Below are 21,368 nucleotides of genomic sequence, written 5' to 3' on the forward strand. Positions count from 1 at the left end.
ACTGTATACTGACTATAGACTGTATACTATATACTGTATACTGGAGGACAGAGCATTAAAACTTGCATTTGCAGAAAAGAGTAGTACAATTGTAGTAGCCTTGGTTATCCGACCTTCTACTGTATACTGTATACTGACTATAGACTGTATACTGACTATAGACTGTATACTGTGTACTATAGACTGTATACTGGAGGACAGAGCATTCTTGGTTATCCGACCTTCTACTGTATACTGACTATAGACTGTATACTGTATACTATAGACTGTATACTGGAGGACAGAGCATTAATACTTGCGTTTGTAGAAAAGAGTAGTAAAATTGTAGTAGTCTTGGTTATCCGACCCTCTGAGTTATCTGACCTACCGTGGTAATGCCTCTTTCCTTTACCCGACTGCACGCATTTAATTCACGCGCCAGGTGACAGTCCTTAGTCCTCAGTGCTTACGTAGCTCTTTTGCTGAGAGGATGTGTTGTGCATTGTTTCCTTGTTTCGTTTCTGCCGTTTTGTTACTGTTAGTTGTGTTTTGGTTTTGTCGTCTTTAATAATTGTAGTGACAAAAAAAGATAAAAACACATTTTCAGTGTCGTTTTTATCATTTTACGTATTATCCGACCTTGCCGCGGCCAGTTTAGGTCGGATAATTGAGACTCTACTGTAGTAAAATGAGGCCGGGTGGAATTTCCACAAAGCCAAATTCCTTTTCTTGTGAGAAGAATGAAAGTAGACTAAATGCAGTCGAATTACGATCTCTCAGACATATGCAGAAAACATTATAATGACGCTGTCAAAGAAAACCCATGGAATAAAACGTGAATATTTTTTATTTTAATCCTGTTTATAAATTAATAATAATAAAACCCTTATCCGCACCCCAATGGTGCATAGGGCACTGTGTCATATTAACGCAGTGTTATCTTGATCGTTTACACATGAAGGAAAGGTGATCAGCCCTCCGCTTCAGGTACCAGTCCATGGTAATATTGAATAAATATTACAGTGAAAAAATCACTTATATTTATTTTACCCCCCTTGGGAATCGAACCCGGGACCTCCAGAACGGTAGCCGAGCGTGCTGACCATTACACTACGGAGGCGGACAAAATTAGTCTTGTTAAAATATTTTTTATTATTCAAGAAAATTTAGTGCTTGTAGCATTGACTATGATATAAAAAAATTTAAAGTGAAAAAAAAGAAAAAGGAAGAAAGATATAAAAACTCACTTCCAAGATACAGTTTTGTTTGTAGAATCTCACTCCTGGAGAGGTTAATTAAGGTCTGACATATGATAAATTGCAATTTAGTTTAAACCCAGGTAACATTTGACGTAACTGATTTTTTATTGTTGCTTAAAATACTGCTTTTGTTTTGAATATATAAATCTTTCTTTGAAAGAAATCTGCGGTTTTGAAAAGAAAAGTTATTGAAAGGTAAGGAAAGATTGTTCATTTAAACATTTGAGATCTCAGCCTTCTGATTTTATAAAACACCAAGAGTATGGGCATGATAAAATCTATTACTGATGTAGATTTGCTGAGTTTTAACATAATTTTATCATGTTTCAGTCGCGAGGTGACAGACTTCAGGGAAAAAACTCAAAATGCCATGTTTAACGCTGTCAAATCACTTACATTTGCCAATGGTCTATTTTACTGGATAAACGGAGACCACGTACTGTCGGAAGAATACAACAACGGGCACGATAGCTATTTCCACAATATTTATCCAAGCCGTAATGGAAGCTTTAATAATGTGAGTATTGAGTCCTGGTTCCAACCCTAATGTATGGAAGTGAAACATGGAGTTGGTAAAGGATGGATGAAAGTAGACTGAATGCAGTCGAAATGCGATCTCTCCGAAGAATGTGCGACAAAACGATGAATGATAGATGTTCGAATAGTGAAATAAGGAAGGAATGCAAAGTTGAGATAAGCATTATCGATAAAATTAAGAAAGGTGTGTTGAAAGACAGAGAATGGGCAGTCGTCGTATTCACAATGTATTTTTCAATGTATTTTTTTAGTAAATATCTTGATATATTTGGGTCCGTTGCAGATCCTCGTAGCGTTCAACTTGTCGCAGCCCATCCCCGTGGCGGCCAACCCGCCCACCGGGCTGCAGAGCGTGATGGGGCGGCGCCGCGCGCACGTGTCCTGGCGGGCCCCGCACCGCCTGGGCCCGCAGGGCGCTGGCGCCTGGCAGCACTGGGACTACTGCCTGCACATCACCAGCGGCAACACCACCCTGCAAAAGTGAGCCATCCTGCACACTCTCACGGACAGCGTGATACTTTCGACAGATCTTGCGTTTTGTTGACATATAGGTTTTGGTTGGCTGATCACTGAAGTGGAGGGCTGATCATCTTTCCTTCATGTGTTAACGATCAAGATAAAACTGTTTATATGATGCAGCTTCCTATGCACCATTGGGGTGCGGATAAGGGTTTGAATGAATGAATGATCACTGAACTTTTTTCTTTATGAGCCCTCTGAACTCCACTGCTGGGATATAAGCCTCTTCCCCTTCTTTCCATTTCCCCCGGTTGGTTGCTGCTTGCAGCCAGTTTTTACCCCCCACAGCGACTATGTCGTCGGACCATCTCTTTCGGGGTCTTCCGACGCCTCTTTTGTTCTCCCAAAGTCTCCATCATAGAATTCTTGATGTCCTTCTTGTGGGGTCCTGTCTTTCAATATGTCCTGCCCACTGCCATTTGAGTTTTGCCACGCGATCCATGATATCCTCTACTTTGGTACTTTTCCTGGTATCTTCATTTTTTATTTTATCCCTCAGGCTACCAAACATGAATCTTTCCATGGATCGCTGTGTGCACTTGAGCTTCTCTGCATTTCTCTTTGTCAGAGTCTGAACTGAACTAGTGGACTTGAATTTATCCATCACACTGCCAATAGTCCTCTCGGTAGGACGCTTATTGCAACCGTAAAATGGGCAAAGCTCGCCCAAAACAGAACATCTATTTTGATAAAAAAAATATCATTTGCGTATTATCATGTGTTATTGAACGCTATATCTGTCCACGGTGATTTGAATAAACAGACTTAATGACAGCCAATTTGACAGATGTCGCTTCAACAATATGGCGAATATCAACTGTCAAAGTTCGGAAGTACCTGTTGGAAGACCCTGTATATTTATTACAGTACACTCGATTTTCTCATGTATATGAAAAAAAATCTTATGGTCTGTAGAATACGGTATGTCTTCATCCTATTTAGTTTATAATTAATTGATGGTGACAGGAAGCCGCGGGCTAGAGACAGAGATGTATGGAGAAGCTCCGTGAACGGTGTTCACGAGATCTCTGAGCGCGGCTTCCGGCACAACAGAATTGACGAGGATACAGAGTACGCTGTGTGTGTTCAAATTATTAGGTTCAAAATTGGTATGTTCAGTCACATGCACACCAAAGATAGCTACTATATGCTGGAGACATATACTCAGGCGCGAGTTATATAATTTATTAAATATTATGTTTCAGAACTGATATCAATGGCTCGACAAGCTACGTAGCGAAAAATTTGGAAGAAAATACGGTGTACATTATCAAAGTATCAGCCGTGACATCTTCCGGAAGTGGTAAAAATCCTTTTAAAATAATTAAACAAAATTTTGAATAAATCATCATCCATTTATTCCTCGTTACCAAACCATATGGAGACCCTTTTCTGATATAACCAAATGTATTTTGTTTTACATTTCTTTCTACTCCATTTTTAACCCCATCATATCACCAATTTTCACTCTTTGTCTTCATTTTCTTTACAAATTATGCAATATTATAATGATATATGATTCTGGGATACATTTAATTATAAAAACAAAAAACTAACCATCACGCCACTTACCGCAGGGGTAAGCAGCGAGAATGGAATGCCACTCCAATCTGTCTTTGTAAAGCCTCTTCCACATTTGTGCATCTCCTCATACATACCCAATGATTATTCCAACTCCTAACCTGAACACTTTCAAGTATTTGAAATACTCGATCATGTCAAGAGTTCCTTGGTCTTCCTCTGCTTCTATTACCAACTATCGTTGAGGACGGGAAGGGTATTTTTACCTCCTGCGCCGGCCTCATTTCAAAGTCAAAAAAGGGCGAATATTTAATGTTTTTGTATGAATATTATGAACCAATCTCTTTGTTAAGGTCTAAACAATATGTACACATTTATCAAATCCTGTCGCCAATGGTCCACAGGCATAAAAAAACTGTCCGAAATGTGTTAATAAAGCATAATACATATTAAGAATCAACATGTCGTTCCACAAAGTTAATGCCAAATCAATAAATAATATATTTAACCATTTTCATTTGCCTTTTAGGTCCGTGGTCCTCAGAATTTGCGGCCAAGACCTTGCCAGCCTCTCGTAGCGGAGTTCCTGGTTCCATTCTCTGGTCCACCAACGAGGGGGTCATGCGCTCGGACTTGACGGGAAACAATGTCCGGAAGCTGCTGCACAATTCCCAGATGCACGGGACATTTGTCACCGAGATATCGTGGTACCGCGACCAGCTGTACTTGGTGTCCAACTCTTCCAACGTCATGTGGTACAACACTACTTCAAACGAGAGAGGATGGCTCTCTGACATGGAGAATGTGGGGAGTCTTGCTGTGGACTGGGTTGGAAACAAACTGTACTGGTCCAGTCCCAAACAACAACTTGTGTGTATTTTTTTGTTTTTTTAATCGGTTATTTAGTAACTTAACACATTGTTTGGGAAACGGGAAACGCTTAACATACTGTTAGTAGAGAGCGGGAGACGCTTATAAACATTCTATTTGCTTACTTTTTGTAAGCGCGATACACCGAAAAACAATTTACAGTTTGCGGTTACTTGTGATTAGTATATGACCCTAATTTATATACTAATTAAGGTCTGGGTTGATGAAAAAACTGCCCGACAACAGTGTGTTATAACATAACTGTTAGAATGCTGGGAATCTGTACATTGACTCTGGTAAACTTTGCCAAAACTGGGGCCATCAATATACCGACAATAACGCTAGTGTATTTGGGCAGTTGAGCTGGGAGGTTGTGTCGCAGCGTGCGCATTTCTAAAGTTATGATTTTACAGGTTTTCGGGGATCATATATTGCCAAGTTTTACTAATCTCTCAATCCCTATATTTTCTGGAAATTTTGAGCATATTGTCATATGATACTGGATAATGTTACAGGCATCTCGATAGGTTTGCTACTCTTTAGACATTAATGTATATTCACTAACATTTCGCTCACTCCTTTCAAGAACGTCATAAATCAAAATTCATCAATTTTCAGTTGTGCATGTTTTCGGAATGCCCAGAAAATGTACTATATCCCAGCAAAAGCGGCATATTTTTAACTTAATATTTACCCACTACAGGGCAGAAAGTGTTGTTTTTGCATTTTGAAGAAAAGGTATTGTTTAATTATTTTTTTAAATGTACTAAATATTTTTCAAATGGAGAAAAAACCTTCAGGTTTTACCTAAAAAGATCTGTTGCACAGTAAAAAGTTCAATAAGTGGCTTGATATTTATTTTGAATACAATGGATTATATTTTTAAACTTTAAAAACGATCTCCTGAAAAATCATGTTTTTTGATATATGACGTTGTTGAAAGGAGTGTGTCTGATTTTGATTGATTTGTGGGACACCAATGTGATGTTACTGAACGCCATATTGTAAATATAAATTTAATTATATCTTTATTTATTTGTGGAGAAAAAATACACCGTAGCTTTTGTAGGCCAAAACTCTAAAGGATTACTAATAATTAGCCAATTTGTTATTTATTTTAGATAACTCGAGGAAACCTTCGTGGTGGCTCACGAGAGCCCGTTCCGATAGTCACGGTGGGCAAAGAGCTAAGGCTGGATTCCCTTCAAGGGTTCATCTACTGGAATACCGGCCACGCCATCGAATGCGCGAGGCTGAACGGAGAACACAAGTTCACCTATTACCCAGCCCAACTGTTTAGAAAGCAAGGTACCATCTTATTTGTTTGTGGCATATGTGTTTGGGCATTGCATCTTGATATTTGGGGAGATTTGAAAACACAGTATTTTTATAAAGCCGATACACAGTTTATATTGGCACATACTAACTTCCACCATTTACTCTCTCTCAATCTCTGTGAATCTCATTTGCACACTAGACAGTCTTACCAACCTTACCTGGCAAGAGGTACACCTTGCTGAGGAAGTAGAATTACACAAAAAGATTACCATTGTTTTGCTGTTAGAGGTCAAAATAAAATATGGAACAAAGGCAAAATAAAGGAATGGGTAAATGATCAAGAGTTAATTTTATGAAATTGTAAAATAGTGTATATTCTTAATTTTTTCTCTTTTTTTGTGTGTATATTAGATTAAAATGGTTAAAAACAATAAAAAAATGTTTATAAAAAGAACTCCACCGACAAGACTCACAAGGTGGCTTGGTGGGTCTTTGCAATTTTTAAAAAAATATCTTTAAAGTTGTTCTTTAAATAATTGTTAGTAAATTTATGTTAATAAAAAAATATATATTATCACAAGTATAAATTAATTGTATTACTAGCTGTATCTGGTCATGTGTTTGTGTGGCTTAGTTTGGTTGTATGAGAAACATCAGAGCAAATAAAATCATGCTCATATTTGAATGTAACATTGTGTCGAAATTTTGAAGCAATCGGTGAATAACTTTGGGAGATATTTAGAGGAGTGTCTAATGAATAACTGTTACTTTTTCAGTTACCCAATTGGGGGATGGTATTTGTTAATTTTTTTAATTTCGTATCTCTTTACAGCTTAATTTTTACCATCAAAATGTCTAATATAACACGAGCTAGAAATACGCAACACACAACCAAATTTGTGCACCGATTAGTATGAAATGACCGAATCCAAAATCTGAATAAAGTAATGACTTATTTTAAGGAAGTTGTTACTTAGAGTTGTATGTTTACCTAATTTCATAGACACTAAGTGTTGTTTTTCTTTCTCTCTAGTCATGGGACTCACGGTTGATTTGGAGGGCAAGAAATTATACTGGATTGTTCACGGCTATGAAGGAACGGATTTATATCAAGCTTCCACTGCTGACAAATTGACACCCGGAATGGAGGTAGCCATATTCATTTTAAATCAGCACCATTTTGTAGCTAAATGTTAATATAAACTGAATAGAAAAACAGTAAAAATATGTATCTATGGTAATAATATAGTGATGGGCATCAGCAGTGATAAATGCTACAATAAAAAATGTAGCCTAGTATGGTTGTAGCTCTCTAAAAGTGCACTACGGTATTCTACAATTGTATCGTTTGCACAATATACCAAGGTGTAGTGTGTAGTGTCCAATGCTACAGTTTGATTGTATTGTATGCGGTTAGCTGTAGGTATGTTCAAAATATCACAAATGTGTTATTATGCAAGTTTTATTTTAAGTCTTGCGAATTTCAGACATGCAAATGTAGCTTTCAATTGTGTTAAGCTAAACGCAACATTCAACACCGCTATGAGCTATATTCAGCACTTTTGTATTTTTGTGCCAACACTACAATTGTAGAGTATTTGAGTATAAAAATGTGTGTAGTGTATCCTTATATAGGACGTAGCTCTACATTGTAGCACTGCACAATGTGTAGACTAGATTATTTTTCTGTGAAACAACCACGTCTTAATAAGTTTGAGGGTGTTAGTAGCAGATTTAGAATCACTATCTACCTTAATTTAAAATTGGATCATAGAAAAATATTGCTCATGGCATTGACTATGATTGTAAAATTATAAAAAGTATTTAAAAAATCGAAAAAAATACTCGCTTCTTGATACAGTTTTGTCTTTGAAACCCACTCCCGAACAGTTTAAAACCACTTTCAAAACATTATGTGTTTTTACAAAAAAGTTTATAGATTTTCGCTATCACACTAAGGATGGGAAAGGTATTTCTACCAGTTCGGTCGATTCATGTTTAAGGACGGGAAGGGTATTTTAAAGGTTCTGCGCCGGCCTCATTTTAAAGCCAGAAAAAAAGAATTATCCAACGTTTTTATATAGAATATTATAAACCAATCTATCTATTATGGTCAACTTTATGTACATAATCATCAAATCCAGTTGCCAGCAATCCGCAGGCGTAAAAAATACGCGTCTGAAATGTGTTAATATCTCAGAATGTCCTGTAATCTCTAATTTTGCAACTAGTACCCTCATTTTATATTTTTAATCACTTCAGAATATTTTTCTTCCAAGCTGCGTGGATAAATTATCCGGCAAGGTATCTGTCATCTCAATAAATAGATTAATATATTATATTGAAATGGACAATTGTATTGATGATCTTTCCACACTTCCACAGGTGTCTGGAGCCTTAGTGACTTCACTCTCCGGTACGACCATAACCGGACCGCTGTGTTACTTCAGCGACCGTTTGATATGGCTGCAAGACAACTCCTATGCGGTTATTTCTGACCTTGCAGGGCTCAATAGAGCTAATCTTAACGCAGTCACTACGTCGTATGTCAACATGATAACAGTCGTTGATCCTGATCTACAAATGAATCCAGGTGAGCCTAGCATCCCGGTAATACTCCCATTCTAAACAAACCTTTGTAATGAGTAATAACCATTTCAAATACACCATTTTGTAATTATTAATTTACATGATCCACCGACAAGACACATAAGGTGGCTTGGTGGGTCTCTGCAAAAAAAATGTATGTTTATGAATTTTTAATTCATAAACATAAATGAACAGTGAATTAAAAAATTATGTTTACGAATTTTTAAATGAATGTGTTTAGTATATGTATTTATATGTACATATATACATAGTTAACAAATGAAAGCATAAATTGAAAAAAAAATACTTGCTAAAAATCTGGTATCTTCTTCTTGGCCTTGTGCCCTATTTTTAAGAGGGATTAGCCTCCTGCGATGTCGATTTCCAGCTGTCAATCCATCTCTTTAGTGGTTTGCCCGGGAGTTGTCTACTTTAGGGTTGGCCGAGCAATGCAATGTGTGGGAGTCTGGATGGTTCCATTCTTCTTACATCCGCATACCGTTGTCTTCTTCGTTGCCTTCCCATCCTTGCGACATATAGTTATAATAACTGAAATATTATTTTATTTAACTAGCTTAATATCTTACAATAATTAAAGAAAACACTTCGTTTTTTACCACTTGAGTTTAATTATAGACTACATGTTTCAGAAGCTAAACTTCCATCATTCAGGTCTGTATAATAACAATGATGGAATGATGTCTGAATGATGGAAGTTTAGCTTCTGAAACATGTAGTCTATAATTAAACTCAAGTGGTAAAAAACGAAGTGTTTTCTTTAATTATTGTAACATGTCTTACCACAAAGTTAATGCTGAAACAATAAATAAAATAGCTTAATATCTTATTTCCAGTTGGTCAAGATGTCCTGAACGTGATACCTGAGTCCGTGGATGTAACTTCCATCGGCATATCTGGAGAATGGGATGCGTTCAACATTACATGGAATCCTGTGTCTCGAGTTAACTACGGAGAGGTCTTCTATGAAATTAAGATAGAATACAATCATAAAATTCATACTGAAGTAAGTTAAAACCATATTTCCCTATTTATCATAATTTAAAATTTTAATACAGTTATTTCAAAGCTAAAATCAATAAATTTTAATACAGTTATTTCAAAGTTGAAATCAATAAATTTTAATACAGTTATTTCAAAGCTAAAATCAATAAATTTTAATACAGTTATTTCAAAGCTAAAATCAATAAATTTTAATACAGTTATTTCAAAGTTAAAATCAGTAATAATCGGCACGGACATTTTCGGCACACTTGTTTGAGTAGCAAAAAACGCGCTAAGAGTGTCAGAAATGAAGGCTCTAAGGAGCATATCTGGCAAGAGTTTACTAGATAGAATAAGGAACACCAGTGTAAGAGAAATATGCGAGATCGAAGATGTCGTTAGGTGGGGAAGGCAATGAAGAAGACAATGGTATGTGAATGTGAGGAGAATGGAACCATACAGACTCCCCCACATTGCACCCAAAGTAGATGACTCCTGGGCAGACCACCAAAGATATGGATTGATAGCTGGGAATCGACATTGCAGGAGACTAATCCCTCTTAAAAACAGGCCACAAGGCTTCCACCAAGAAAAAGAAGAGGAATGTGCAGCAAAATGATGAATGACAGATGTTTGAATGGTAAAATAAGGAAAGAATGCATCGCATTGTCGATAAAATTCAAAAAGGTGTGATGAGATGGTTTGGTATTTGAATCTAATGGAAAAAAGGACAAGGGCTACATAAAGAAGAGAAGAAATAAGTACATTTAATATCACCCTGGACTGGTATCTAAAGTATAGGACTGATCACCTTGGCTTCATGCAATTAACCGGTTTGCTGACATTATTGCGCTCCCCAATTCCGGCCGGCCATACAAAATGAGCGCGTAAATGCGCTCTCGTTTGAGCTTGTCGCAAGCCAATATCAAATCCAATTGCAATATTTTTAAATTGAAATATATAGAGACATTTATTAGGATGATCAAGAAATACTAAAATATTACAATTTACCGATATTATCAAAATTACAGTCATCTTTTTAAAAGCTTTCACATTTTTGTAGAAAAAAATTACGGCCTGCTTGGTACTGTCATATTTATACCTTCCGGCATTGAAAGGGTTATTGATGAATAAAACACTTTCTCCTTTTCCCTGTTTAGCACACGGCGACCCAGGCCCTGGTTACTTATGGCGGTGGGGAAGTTCCTCCGTACAGTCCGGTGGAGATGTGCGTGCGCGCGTACACGTATTGGGGAGCTGCCGGCACCACGAGGACCATGCTGTACTCTCCCCAGGCGCCCCCCACTCCGCCCACCAGACTCCGACTCTTCGTCATGCACCACACGCAGATCGCCAGGTAATCCACCGATAGTTATTGTCTTATTGGATTAAGAAACCGAGAAAGACTGGCATGACCCAGTTGGTATGGTAAATGCTTTCTTCTTTATAGTTTGAACTTATTTTCAAATTACCAAGAGGAAACGAAAAATATGGAAGTAAAACACTTTAATACATAGTTCCTGCAATATTTCAGGCCCAATATACGAGAGAGTACGGCTATTATCCTTGGCTCTACCCGACCAAGTTTCTCCAGGGTATGCTTGGCTACGATAGTTTAGAGACTAGAAGGAATGTGTATTTGATTACGCATTTTTATCGACTGTTGCGCGGTATGATCAATAATCCTGAAATTATCCGGAACATTGGTCTGTATGTTCCCGATAGTTACCTAAGACAGCGTCGACATAGATTGTTTCACATTCCTATACACAGGACCAACCTGCCGATGGTTATGCCTGTAGGAAGAGCTACCGCTATGTTGAACAATATCACATTGGATATTGATCTGTTCCATGTGTCTGAAGGAGTTTTCCGAAGCGGGATTCTTCTACACCTTTAAGTCTTCTTGCTTACTTTTAATATATACGCCTTCAATATTGTTTTTTATGCATATATTAATTTTTGTTGTTGAATAAATTGAAATTGAAATTGAATAAATTGAAATTGAAAAAATATACGATAAATCGCAACTTAATTTTCTTCAAACCCGGGTAACATTTCACGTAGTTAATTTTTTGCTTAAAACACCGTTTTTATATTGAAAAAAAAAGTTTTTCTTCTGAATAAATGTATAGTTTTGAAAAGAAAAAGGTTACTGAAAGGTAAAGATGGAGACTGACCGGAGCATTTCTTCGTAACTTCGTAAGCGCTCCGACTATAAATGGAGCGCTCAGCTCGCTGTACTGAATATACGAATGCTCGCATCGTAACGTGTTACGTTACGACGAAATGTCTCCGGTCAGTCTCTTCCATAAGGTGTTAAAAAAAATGGTATGTAATAATATTTTTTCAATTAATATGTTATAAAAAAGGCGCGCGAAAACACGTCCGACTCCTAGCGCAGCTATTTGCATTCTGAATTCGAACAGCAGATCTCAGCCTTAATTTGTTGGTTGTTTATAATTATTCTGTTTACAATGTGTTTTGGATTAGTGAGCTGGGACTGTACATGAATAATTTGATGTTTCTAGGAACGACACAGAGATAAGTATGGAGTTCCGTTGGGACTTGCCCGTGCATGCCAACGGGGTGGTGCGCGGCTTCGAGCTGCAGTGCTGGCACAACGGCGGTGTAGCAGGAGCAGGAGCCCCCTCTCCAGTGCGGGTCCCCCCTCAGCAACACCGCTACCTGCTCCGGGGGGTGCTACCTAACCTCACTTACTACTGCCAGGTGAGCACTCCTAACCTAACCTTACCATGGGTAGAATTGGTGAATGTTACATGTGCGTAAATTTAACTCAACCAAATCCGCTCATTATGTGGAGCATATGCTGTATGGAGCAGGCTTTTCTGTCGGCCGCCAGCTCCTTTGCACCCTCCCACGTCAGGTCTGCGTTCAAACGAAAACTGCTGACGAATTGTCAGCAGTGGTCGTCGGGTCGCGAACCTGATGCCTTGTAAAGGAAGCAAGCCTGAAGCAGAAAGTGGTCACTTAACCAGCCTATGACAGGTAGCAAGCCCTGCATTTACAGGCGTTTGCCCAGACTTCTTGCCCAAATTCTTCTTTACCTTTGTTGAGATGTCAAAAATGTAACCTAAGAATGTTGCCCGTAAATAATAATTAATTTATACAGCGCCATTTTCGTAAAATACTACCTCAAGGGCGCCTGAAACATTGGCGGAATTTATTTAACTTTAATTTTATAATATTTTTATAGGTTCAAGCTTTGAATGACGCTGGGTATGGTCTCAAAACCCAGATCATATCGGCAGCAACAGACGTGGAATCACCAATCCCGAAGTTGGCCATATCGTTATTCGATTCCATCAAGGTGGTAGACCTGGATTTGGGAGACGGCTATACGTACACAGTGTCCCGGAGTCCGGGGAAACCCGAGGACTTTGCCGTGTCTCTCAGGGAGGAACTCATTTTCTGGATGAACCAGGAGCAGGAGATCTACGTATCCAGAATGGACGAAACTGGCCACACAAAGGTGAGATGAAAACCATCTTCTGCTTATTTAATTTAAGTTTTACTTAGTAAATACCACTATTTCTTATTGTGATATGATCACAATAGATTTTAAGAAATAGTGGTATTTACCAAGTAAAACTTAAATTGAAAATGGATAGATAGATTGCTGTGTTCAATTTGAGCTTCTCTGTGTTTCTTTTTGTCAGAGCCATGGTCTCTAATGCGTATATATTCACTGGCAGTACGCAACATTCATAAATTTTTGTTTTTAGACAAGTCAGAATCTCTTTACTCTCTTCTTCTAACCCTTGTCTGCACCCAATGGTGCGTAGGACACTGCATCGAGTTGACGCAGTTTTATCTTGATTGTTACTTATATGAAGACAAGGTGATTACTCCTGCACTTCAGGGAACAGTCCAGGGTAATAATAAATAAATATTACTCTGTAATATCACTGATATTTATTTTCACCCCCTCCCCCCTGGTAATCGAACCTGGGACCTCCAGCATGGTAGCTAAACACGCTGACCATTACACTACGGAGGAGGACATTGAGCTAACTATTTCTCTCTATAGAGGTTAAAACCACGACGATTTGTTCATTTACATTATGAAAAAATATTGTTTTAAATTTATAAATATTACTACATAAAATAATTTATTTTTATTAACCTTTTAAACGCGTTAACTTTGTTCCTACGCTCGTGCGCGGCTGTATTTCGCCGTTTTTTAAATTATTACTTTTATCATGTATTTAGTTATGAAACGATTTATTTTCCTAAACAAAAACGTTCAATGGGATTCATTGTGCCTTTTTGGTACTCTATAATACACGTGTGTCACATTATTCTTGAAATATATCGTAATATAAACAAATTAGATCGTAACATAAATAAATCAAAGCGCGCATCGTGTGTCACTCTTACCCACTGGCGATGCGTAGCGTCGAGAGTGAGACAGATATAGGGCATGATTATGGCGCGGACTAATTACCGACCGCAAGAAAAATCAGGGATCTGTTGTTTTATTTATCCTTGTGATGTTACAAATTATTAGTCAGATATTTCAACAGATGTCATAAGGCCAAGGATTGACGTATTATTTTATCCAAAGTTCCACACCATGAAAAAATCCCTCCAAGTTGAACTGAGGTTCGAAACTTGGAGCAAAGTGAAAACACAAACGCTTATGTCAGCCGCGTATGGGGCATGTCTTGTAAAAACATACGGTTATGCGAGCCGCGTGGATCCGGTTAACAAAAGTATAGTTAGTACATTAAGAAATTTACATGAATACAATAATAATATGTTTTGAATATTGAAAGCATTAACTTTGTGGATCATATTGATATATTATTTCGAGAAATAAAAATACTTTGTGTTTTGATCCACTCACATTTTTATTAACCAACTAGTTTCGGCAATAACCTGTTGCCCTCTTCAGTCATAAATTAAACCCTGAAGAGGGCAACAGGTTGTTGCCGAAACTAGTTGGTTAATAAAAATGTGAGTGGATCAAAACACAAAGTATTTTTATTTCTCGAAATAATATAACAATACTAATACTTTGGTTCACTGACTTTGTTTAGGTGGGGTTATCAACTTTAGGCAGCTCTTGTGTCCCTTGAAGTTAATGATGAGATATTTTGGTCAATTTGCTATGTCTCTACCCCAGGTACTTTCCATAAACGGAACCGCCCTCAGTCTGACGGTGGACTGGGTGGCCAGGATGCTGTACTGGTCGCAGGTGGAGAACTCCCCCGACCAGTATGAGTGCATGCTCTACCGGATGGACCTCAACGCCTACGACAAGGAGGGCCTCGTCAAGCTGGAGAGGATCCTCAAGAGGAACTTGCACATCAAGCGGCTGCAAGTCTCCCCTGTCACGAGGTAAAGCTGAGAACTCTGTCAACCAGTAACAAACCTGTTAGGTACCACTGCTGTCAACTACCAATATACTAAATTTCAGATGAAATTTTTAAACCGAAGCTTATATTATATCAAATCTCTAACTAACTAACTAACCATCACGCCGCTTCTCCGCAGGGGTAGGCAGAGAGAATAGAACGCCACACCACTCTGTCTTTGCAAACATTCTTCGCCTCTTCCACGTTCATGCATCTCTCATACCCACCGATTATTACGACTCCTAACCTGACCACATTCAAGTATTTGGCATACCTGATCGTGCCACGTTTTTCTCGGCCTTCCTCTGCTCCTTTTTCCAATTACGTTCGCCTCATAAATTTGTTTTATCGTTCTTTCCTCATTCATTCGTTCTATATGTCCAAACCATCTCAACACACCTTTCTTAATCTCATAAATTAAAACTTGAGTACAAAATACAACACTGAAATAAAAACAAATAAACATGAAATTGAACATGACTTTAAAACCCTTGAAGCTTTGTATTATTTTTGTGTCGCACAAACAGCGTCTATCCAACACACCGCTAGACTGTGTATAGGTGTGGCAGTGACTTCTCCGCTCCGTCGCTCTCGGGGTCGTAAATCCCGAAAGTTATGAGCTGTAGGTCCGTGTAATCGATTCGTAGTCCAGTGGGTGTAGCGATGGTCAAGTCCCAGAAGATTCCGAAATCGAAGTAGTGGCACAGGGTCGTTGAGGATCAAAGTGAAACGAAGAACTCGGTGTGAGTGGAATGATTTATTCATAAAATGGCACAGATATATATTTGTTCATAACCAGCGCGGTCCGTCAAAATCGACCGAGCGACAGAAATCTTCTCCCCTTACCCTAACCTGCGCCAGGCCGGCCGCTCGCAACGTAAATAACACGTGATAACGTAAATACGGTCATAAAAAACGCCGCGCGCGCTGCGCCTAGCGCATTCGGGAATCGGTTGTCATGGCGAGAGGTTGTCGTTACTCTCCCGATTTCCCCGCTCACAACGTAAATACGGTCTTACGCACCACGTATCAGACGGCGCGCTACGCGCCTAGCGCATTCTATATTTGATTGCCGTTGCGAGAGGATGTTGGTTCGCTCGCCCGATTTCCCTATGACATGTTTACATATATTTGATTTAATACATATATTTTATTTAATCCATAAATATGGTCTATTTTAGGGCTGTGTGCTCAGCTGGTCCGTTACAATTTTATTTATAGTCATTTTGCTAGCCATAAAAGAAATCTAGCAAAATATCAATAAATATCATAATACATAAAATAATAAATACAATTAATTAACCTGTTTCCAATACATATACAGTGGAAACTCTCATAATGAATATAATTTGTTCCAGAATCTTACTTGTTAAGCAAATAATTTTTTGTTTTGACTGGTGCAGAATGCTCACAAGTGAATGTCGTGAAAAAGGAACATGCCCTTTCTCTGTAACTCATTTTCAGAGCAACATTTTCACTTTTTTTTGCTTGTCATGTGAATTAATCGTTATGAGAGGTTCCACTGTATTGTAATTTTTGAGAAATTAGATTTCATAATAGAGCTACGATCGCATCATTTCACCTTATTTTCAGATCCCTGTACTGGATTGAGATGAATCACCATGGCCTGGGTAAGCTGATGACGTCCAGCATCGACGGGTCCAACGTCCGCCCGTTCTTCAGTGGCCAGCAGCCCGCCGGGAACAGCTCCGCTGCCAGGAAAGCCGAACCTTGCAACTGCCCCGAGAATCCGGCCGTCGGCCTCGGCTTCACCCTGGACTTAACCGATGCAAAGGATCGAAAGATGTATTGGGTGGACGCATGGCTGAAGCACGTGACCATCTCGGACATGAGTGGATGCTACTGCAAGGTGGTCATTAACGCTACGAAATTCAGTGATCATGGTTAGTAGAGATATCGCTCACTCCTTTCGAGAACGTCATAAATCAAAAAACTAGATTTTTCGGGAGAACGTTTTTTCGGAGAAAGTTTAAAAATATTACACAATGTATTAAAAATAAATATCAAGCCACTTATTGAATTTTCACCATGCAACAGATTTTTTTAGCCAGTTTTTTTTAAAACCTGAAGGTTTTTTCTCCATTTGAAAAATATTTAGTTTATTTAAATAAATAATTAAACAATACCATTTTTTCAAAATGCAAAAACAACATTTTCTGCACTGTAGCGGGTAAATATTTAGTTAAAAATATGGCTCTTTTGCTGGGATATAGTACATTTTCTGGGCATTCCGAAAACATGAACAACTGAAAATTGACGATTTTTGATTTATGACGTTCTTGAAAGGAGTGAGCGATATGACATTATCCAGTTATCCATTAGGGTTTTCTTCTTCTGTGGTCTCAATCCTGAGAATTGGTCTGCAGCAGCAAATGATACCTCCTATGCTACTTCGGTCTTTTATTATTATGAAACCCTCTTTAGCTACTCATACGTTCAACAGCCCATGTCCTCGTATAAGTCGTTAAGATATTGGCGGCGTGGACGTCCTCTGGGGTTTGTTCACTCGATCGTTCCTTCTATTATCAGGTGCAGGAAACCCTCCAGTCTGAATATGTGACCGATCCATTTGGTAAGTGTCTTCGAGATCTGAGAAAGTGACCCATATGGTATCTTTTACTTTTCCAGTTATCGAATTGAGATGGTATTAGCTACTTTTTCTCAGTTTATATTTACTTCCTGCTTTATCCTTTGGTTACCAAGACTTTTGGGGTTTCTATGCCAGAAATACCGCAAATTGAATATAAATAATTCAAAACTAAAATGTGTTTGATAATTTATAAACAATCTGTGCCATTTTTTCATGACGAATTTCTTTTTTTTTACCGCGTGCACATAAAACTGCGAATCAAATGACTCCTGACCTAATTGACGACATCCGGTGTTGAAAAAAATAGTGTAGGTGTGCGTACCGCCTCTCCGTGCGCACCACCCCAACTGTGGGACCATAAAATACTAGGTCAGATAGCGTGTGGCCCCACGTTTGGGGCGTAGTGATTATTTATTGATAATGGATATTTATTGATTATGTGCGTGGCATATGTTTATAATGTTGATATTCAATCTGAAAATTTATTTTAAAAATTAAAATGTTGTGTAAAAAAATTCACTCTGTATGCAACCTTTTTATCCTACTACTCGAGATGATAAGATTCAAATTGTTAATTTGTTTGAACTTAATATCTATTTGTCCGCCTCCGTAGTGTAATGGTCAGCACGCTCGGCTACAGTTCTGGAGGTCCCGGGTTCGATTCCCAAGGGGTGTAAAATAAATATGAGCGATTTTTTCACTGTCATATTTATTCAATATTACCCTGGACTGGTACCTGAAGCGGAGAGCTGATCACCTTTCCTTCATGTGTAAACGATCAAGATAACACTGCGTTTATATGACACAGTGCCCTATGCACCATTGGGGTGCGGATAAGGGGTTTATTTTTATTTTATTATTTAATATCTATTATGTAATTTTTATTGCAGGTCTCCCGCCAAGTTCAATCACGGTTGACAGCAAATACATTTACTGGACAAATTCCTCTCAAAAGCACATGTACTCCGTTGTGAAAAATGCGGAGAAAATTGAAAGAATCAATCTCATCAACATCGCAAACGGGCAGAAAATAGTGGCGCTCGGCAGCAAGATTCAACCCTTCCCGCCCAAAGCCTGCCTCATACCCAGACAGGAGCCTCTCCAGGTCAGCTTGGTCAACCGGACTTCCACCAGCTTGACTCTGCTGCTGCCGCAAATACAGAAATACGAGACATGTGAGGATTTCACGATGGCGACACCGTATTACACGGTTTTCTACCAACCCTACTCCGAAGACGAGCACTCGCAATGTAACGAAACCACCTGCACCATTGTTAGGACTTCGGAAAGGACCCTGCATTTGGGAGGACTGGTCCCATTCTCAAAGTATGTTTTCTCGGTGCAGTTCAGTAATTATTACGGAGATCTTATCGACATGAAACCCGTGATGGGACCGCCTGCTGTTTTAAGAACTTCGGCTGGAGGTAAATTCATAATATAGGTACTCTAACTAACTAACAAACTAACTTTTTGGGTAATATATCCTAAATTAAACAAGGTTATTAGATTGAATTCTACTTTTATTTAAATATATACAATGATGTATATTGTGACGCGTTTCGTCTTATTAAGACATTATCATTATGGATATATGTATTACCCAAAAATTTAAAATGGAATTCTGCCAACTGTCTGCAACTAACTAACCATCGTGTCGCTTTCTCCACAAGGGTAAGTATAGAGAATAGAACACCACACCAATCTATCTTGGCAAACATTCTTCCACATTTATGCATACCCGCCGATTATTCCGACTCCTGACCTGACCACTCCAATACCATAATCTGTTCCCTCATCTGTTTACCTCAGTCGTCCTCTGCTTCTACATATTTCCAACTACATTCGCCTAGTAAATTTGCTATGCTGTTTTTCCTTCACACATTCGATTCACATGCCCTAACTATCTCAACGCACCTTTCGTAATTTTATAGATAATGCTTCTTTCCATTTTATGCTTAAGACTTTATTTTTTTTAAATATTTTTTTAATTGGCAGTCACCCAGTGAAAGGATGTTTCTGCCAGTATCAAGTATTATTTTTATTAAGAAACAAAATAATAATAACAATTAATACAAAATTTCATAGTTTAAATGCGTTCAGCTTTATCCTTTTAGAAATTATGATCGCAATTCTAGAATTAGGTTCAGGATACTATAAGGAGTTGTTTACTAATATCTCATATTATTTTTGACATCTCATCAAAGATGAAGAAGAATATGGAAGTCTGGGCATTTTTACGGGGTGACGACCGTCATAGGCTGGTTTAAATTATCACTTTACACACGTGTAACATTCACCAATTCTACCCATTATTGACAACCAAACTACTCAAATTCTTGGAAGTTTTGTATATATGAACCAATTTAGAAACCTTGTTCTTGAATCACTAGAACTTCCTGTAATTGGAGATAATCCAGATTTTGTGAACAAGTATTTGGACACACTCAAAATGTTACTAATATCTCAACAGTAAAATATATATAAGAAATACCATATAGAGATATTGCCATAAAGTTATTGCTGAATCAATCAATGAAAAAAGAATATGAGGGTCTGGGCATTTGCTGGGTCCACGATCTTCTTGGTTGGTTTATTTCACTATATTTTTTGTACTTTCTATTTTGAAATGTTAATTTTCTCAATTGGTGATGTTCTCTCCCTCAGCTCCGGAAGCTGCGCACAATGTGAAGGCGGAAGTGCTCTCCCCCCACCACGCCCGCGTGGAGTGGAGCACGGCCCCGCCCAGCCACGGCTCCGTGGACCTGGACCTCTGGCACGAGATCCACTGGAAGACCGAGGGCAGCTTCACACCCAACCAGGGAGTCAAAGGTCTCTTCACTTCTATATTTAACCCTTCCCGGTCCCCCAAAAACCTACTGTTCTAATAGATATGAGTGACAAAAATGTAAGCTTGGAATTTAAATAAATAATACTTATGATTAAAAAAAATGTCAATACATCCGACATGGGACCTAAGAGCAAAAAATCGATGTCGAATGAGATTCGACATTGGACCAGTAAGGGTTAGCAACCATATCCGCTCCCTATGTGGAGCATAAGGAGTCCACAAACTGTCTCCAAGCTTTTCTGTCGGCTGCTAGCTCCCTTGCATCCTCCCAAGCCAGTCCGCGTTCCGAAATACTGACCAGAACTGCCGACGAATTGTCAGCAGTGGTCGTCCTGGGCGGCGCGAACCTGATGCCTTGTAAAAGAGGCAAGCTTGATGGCGGCTCTTGAGAGGCGTGCGGAGTACATGCCAAGCCAACTGAATCGCCTCTCTTGATGACAGTTGTGACCAAAATTTGCTGCGTTCTCCGCCTTATCTTTTCGTTCCTCACAAAGCCAAACCACCGCACGCCTAAAATTCTTCGCAGACACCTATTCTCAAAGCTAGGTACATGACTGCTCTGGGCCCTTGTAAGGTGCCATGTATTTAGCTTATATGAAAATAATATGAAAATCTATATTTTATTTTCTCTTCTGCTTAATATTGTCATCCGCCCAACTGGTCCCAGAGTGATTACATCAATTACAATATATGTTTAATTACCCTCCCAGAGCACACGTTATAGGCTGGTTTAAGTGATTACTTTACACATGTGTAACATTCACCAATTCTACCCATTTTTGACAATCACATACTCAAATTCTTGGAAGTTCTTTATATATGAACCAATTTTGAAACATTGTTCTTGAATCACTAGAACTTCACTAGAGACATCTATTGGTGAGATGAAAAGAAGCTTTTTATTGAGCAGAAACTCTTTAATTAGTATGTGAGGTCCAAATCCTGGATTATAATCAATTACAATATATGTTTAA

The 21,368-nt window shown here is 38.5% G+C and overlaps 1 protein-coding gene across 1 annotated transcript in view; it reads left to right on the top strand.

Annotated features, from left to right (window-relative positions):
• sev (receptor protein-tyrosine kinase sevenless) overlaps positions 1–21,368 on the top strand; it is a 113,085-nt gene that overhangs the window by 74,640 nt on the left and 17,077 nt on the right. Inside the window, exons 11-25 of the mRNA XM_088264994.1 lie at positions 1,569–1,755; positions 2,059–2,255; positions 3,500–3,597; positions 4,345–4,685; positions 5,807–5,993; positions 6,997–7,112; positions 8,349–8,556; positions 9,407–9,576; positions 10,715–10,911; positions 12,086–12,284; positions 12,772–13,047; positions 14,704–14,918; positions 16,529–16,839; positions 18,437–18,970; positions 20,211–20,375. Coding sequence (XP_088121120.1) covers positions 1,569–1,755; positions 2,059–2,255; positions 3,500–3,597; positions 4,345–4,685; positions 5,807–5,993; positions 6,997–7,112; positions 8,349–8,556; positions 9,407–9,576; positions 10,715–10,911; positions 12,086–12,284; positions 12,772–13,047; positions 14,704–14,918; positions 16,529–16,839; positions 18,437–18,970; positions 20,211–20,375 — 3,401 coding nt within the window. The remainder of the gene's footprint in view (positions 1–1,568; positions 1,756–2,058; positions 2,256–3,499; positions 3,598–4,344; positions 4,686–5,806; positions 5,994–6,996; positions 7,113–8,348; positions 8,557–9,406; positions 9,577–10,714; positions 10,912–12,085; positions 12,285–12,771; positions 13,048–14,703; positions 14,919–16,528; positions 16,840–18,436; positions 18,971–20,210; positions 20,376–21,368) is intronic.

The sequence above is a fragment of the Brachycentrus maculatus genome, unplaced genomic scaffold (assembly GCF_059751285.1).
Source record: "Brachycentrus maculatus isolate JH-2025_06_01 unplaced genomic scaffold, ASM5975128v1 h1tg000241l, whole genome shotgun sequence".
Classification (NCBI taxonomy): domain Eukaryota; kingdom Metazoa; phylum Arthropoda; class Insecta; order Trichoptera; family Brachycentridae; genus Brachycentrus; species Brachycentrus maculatus.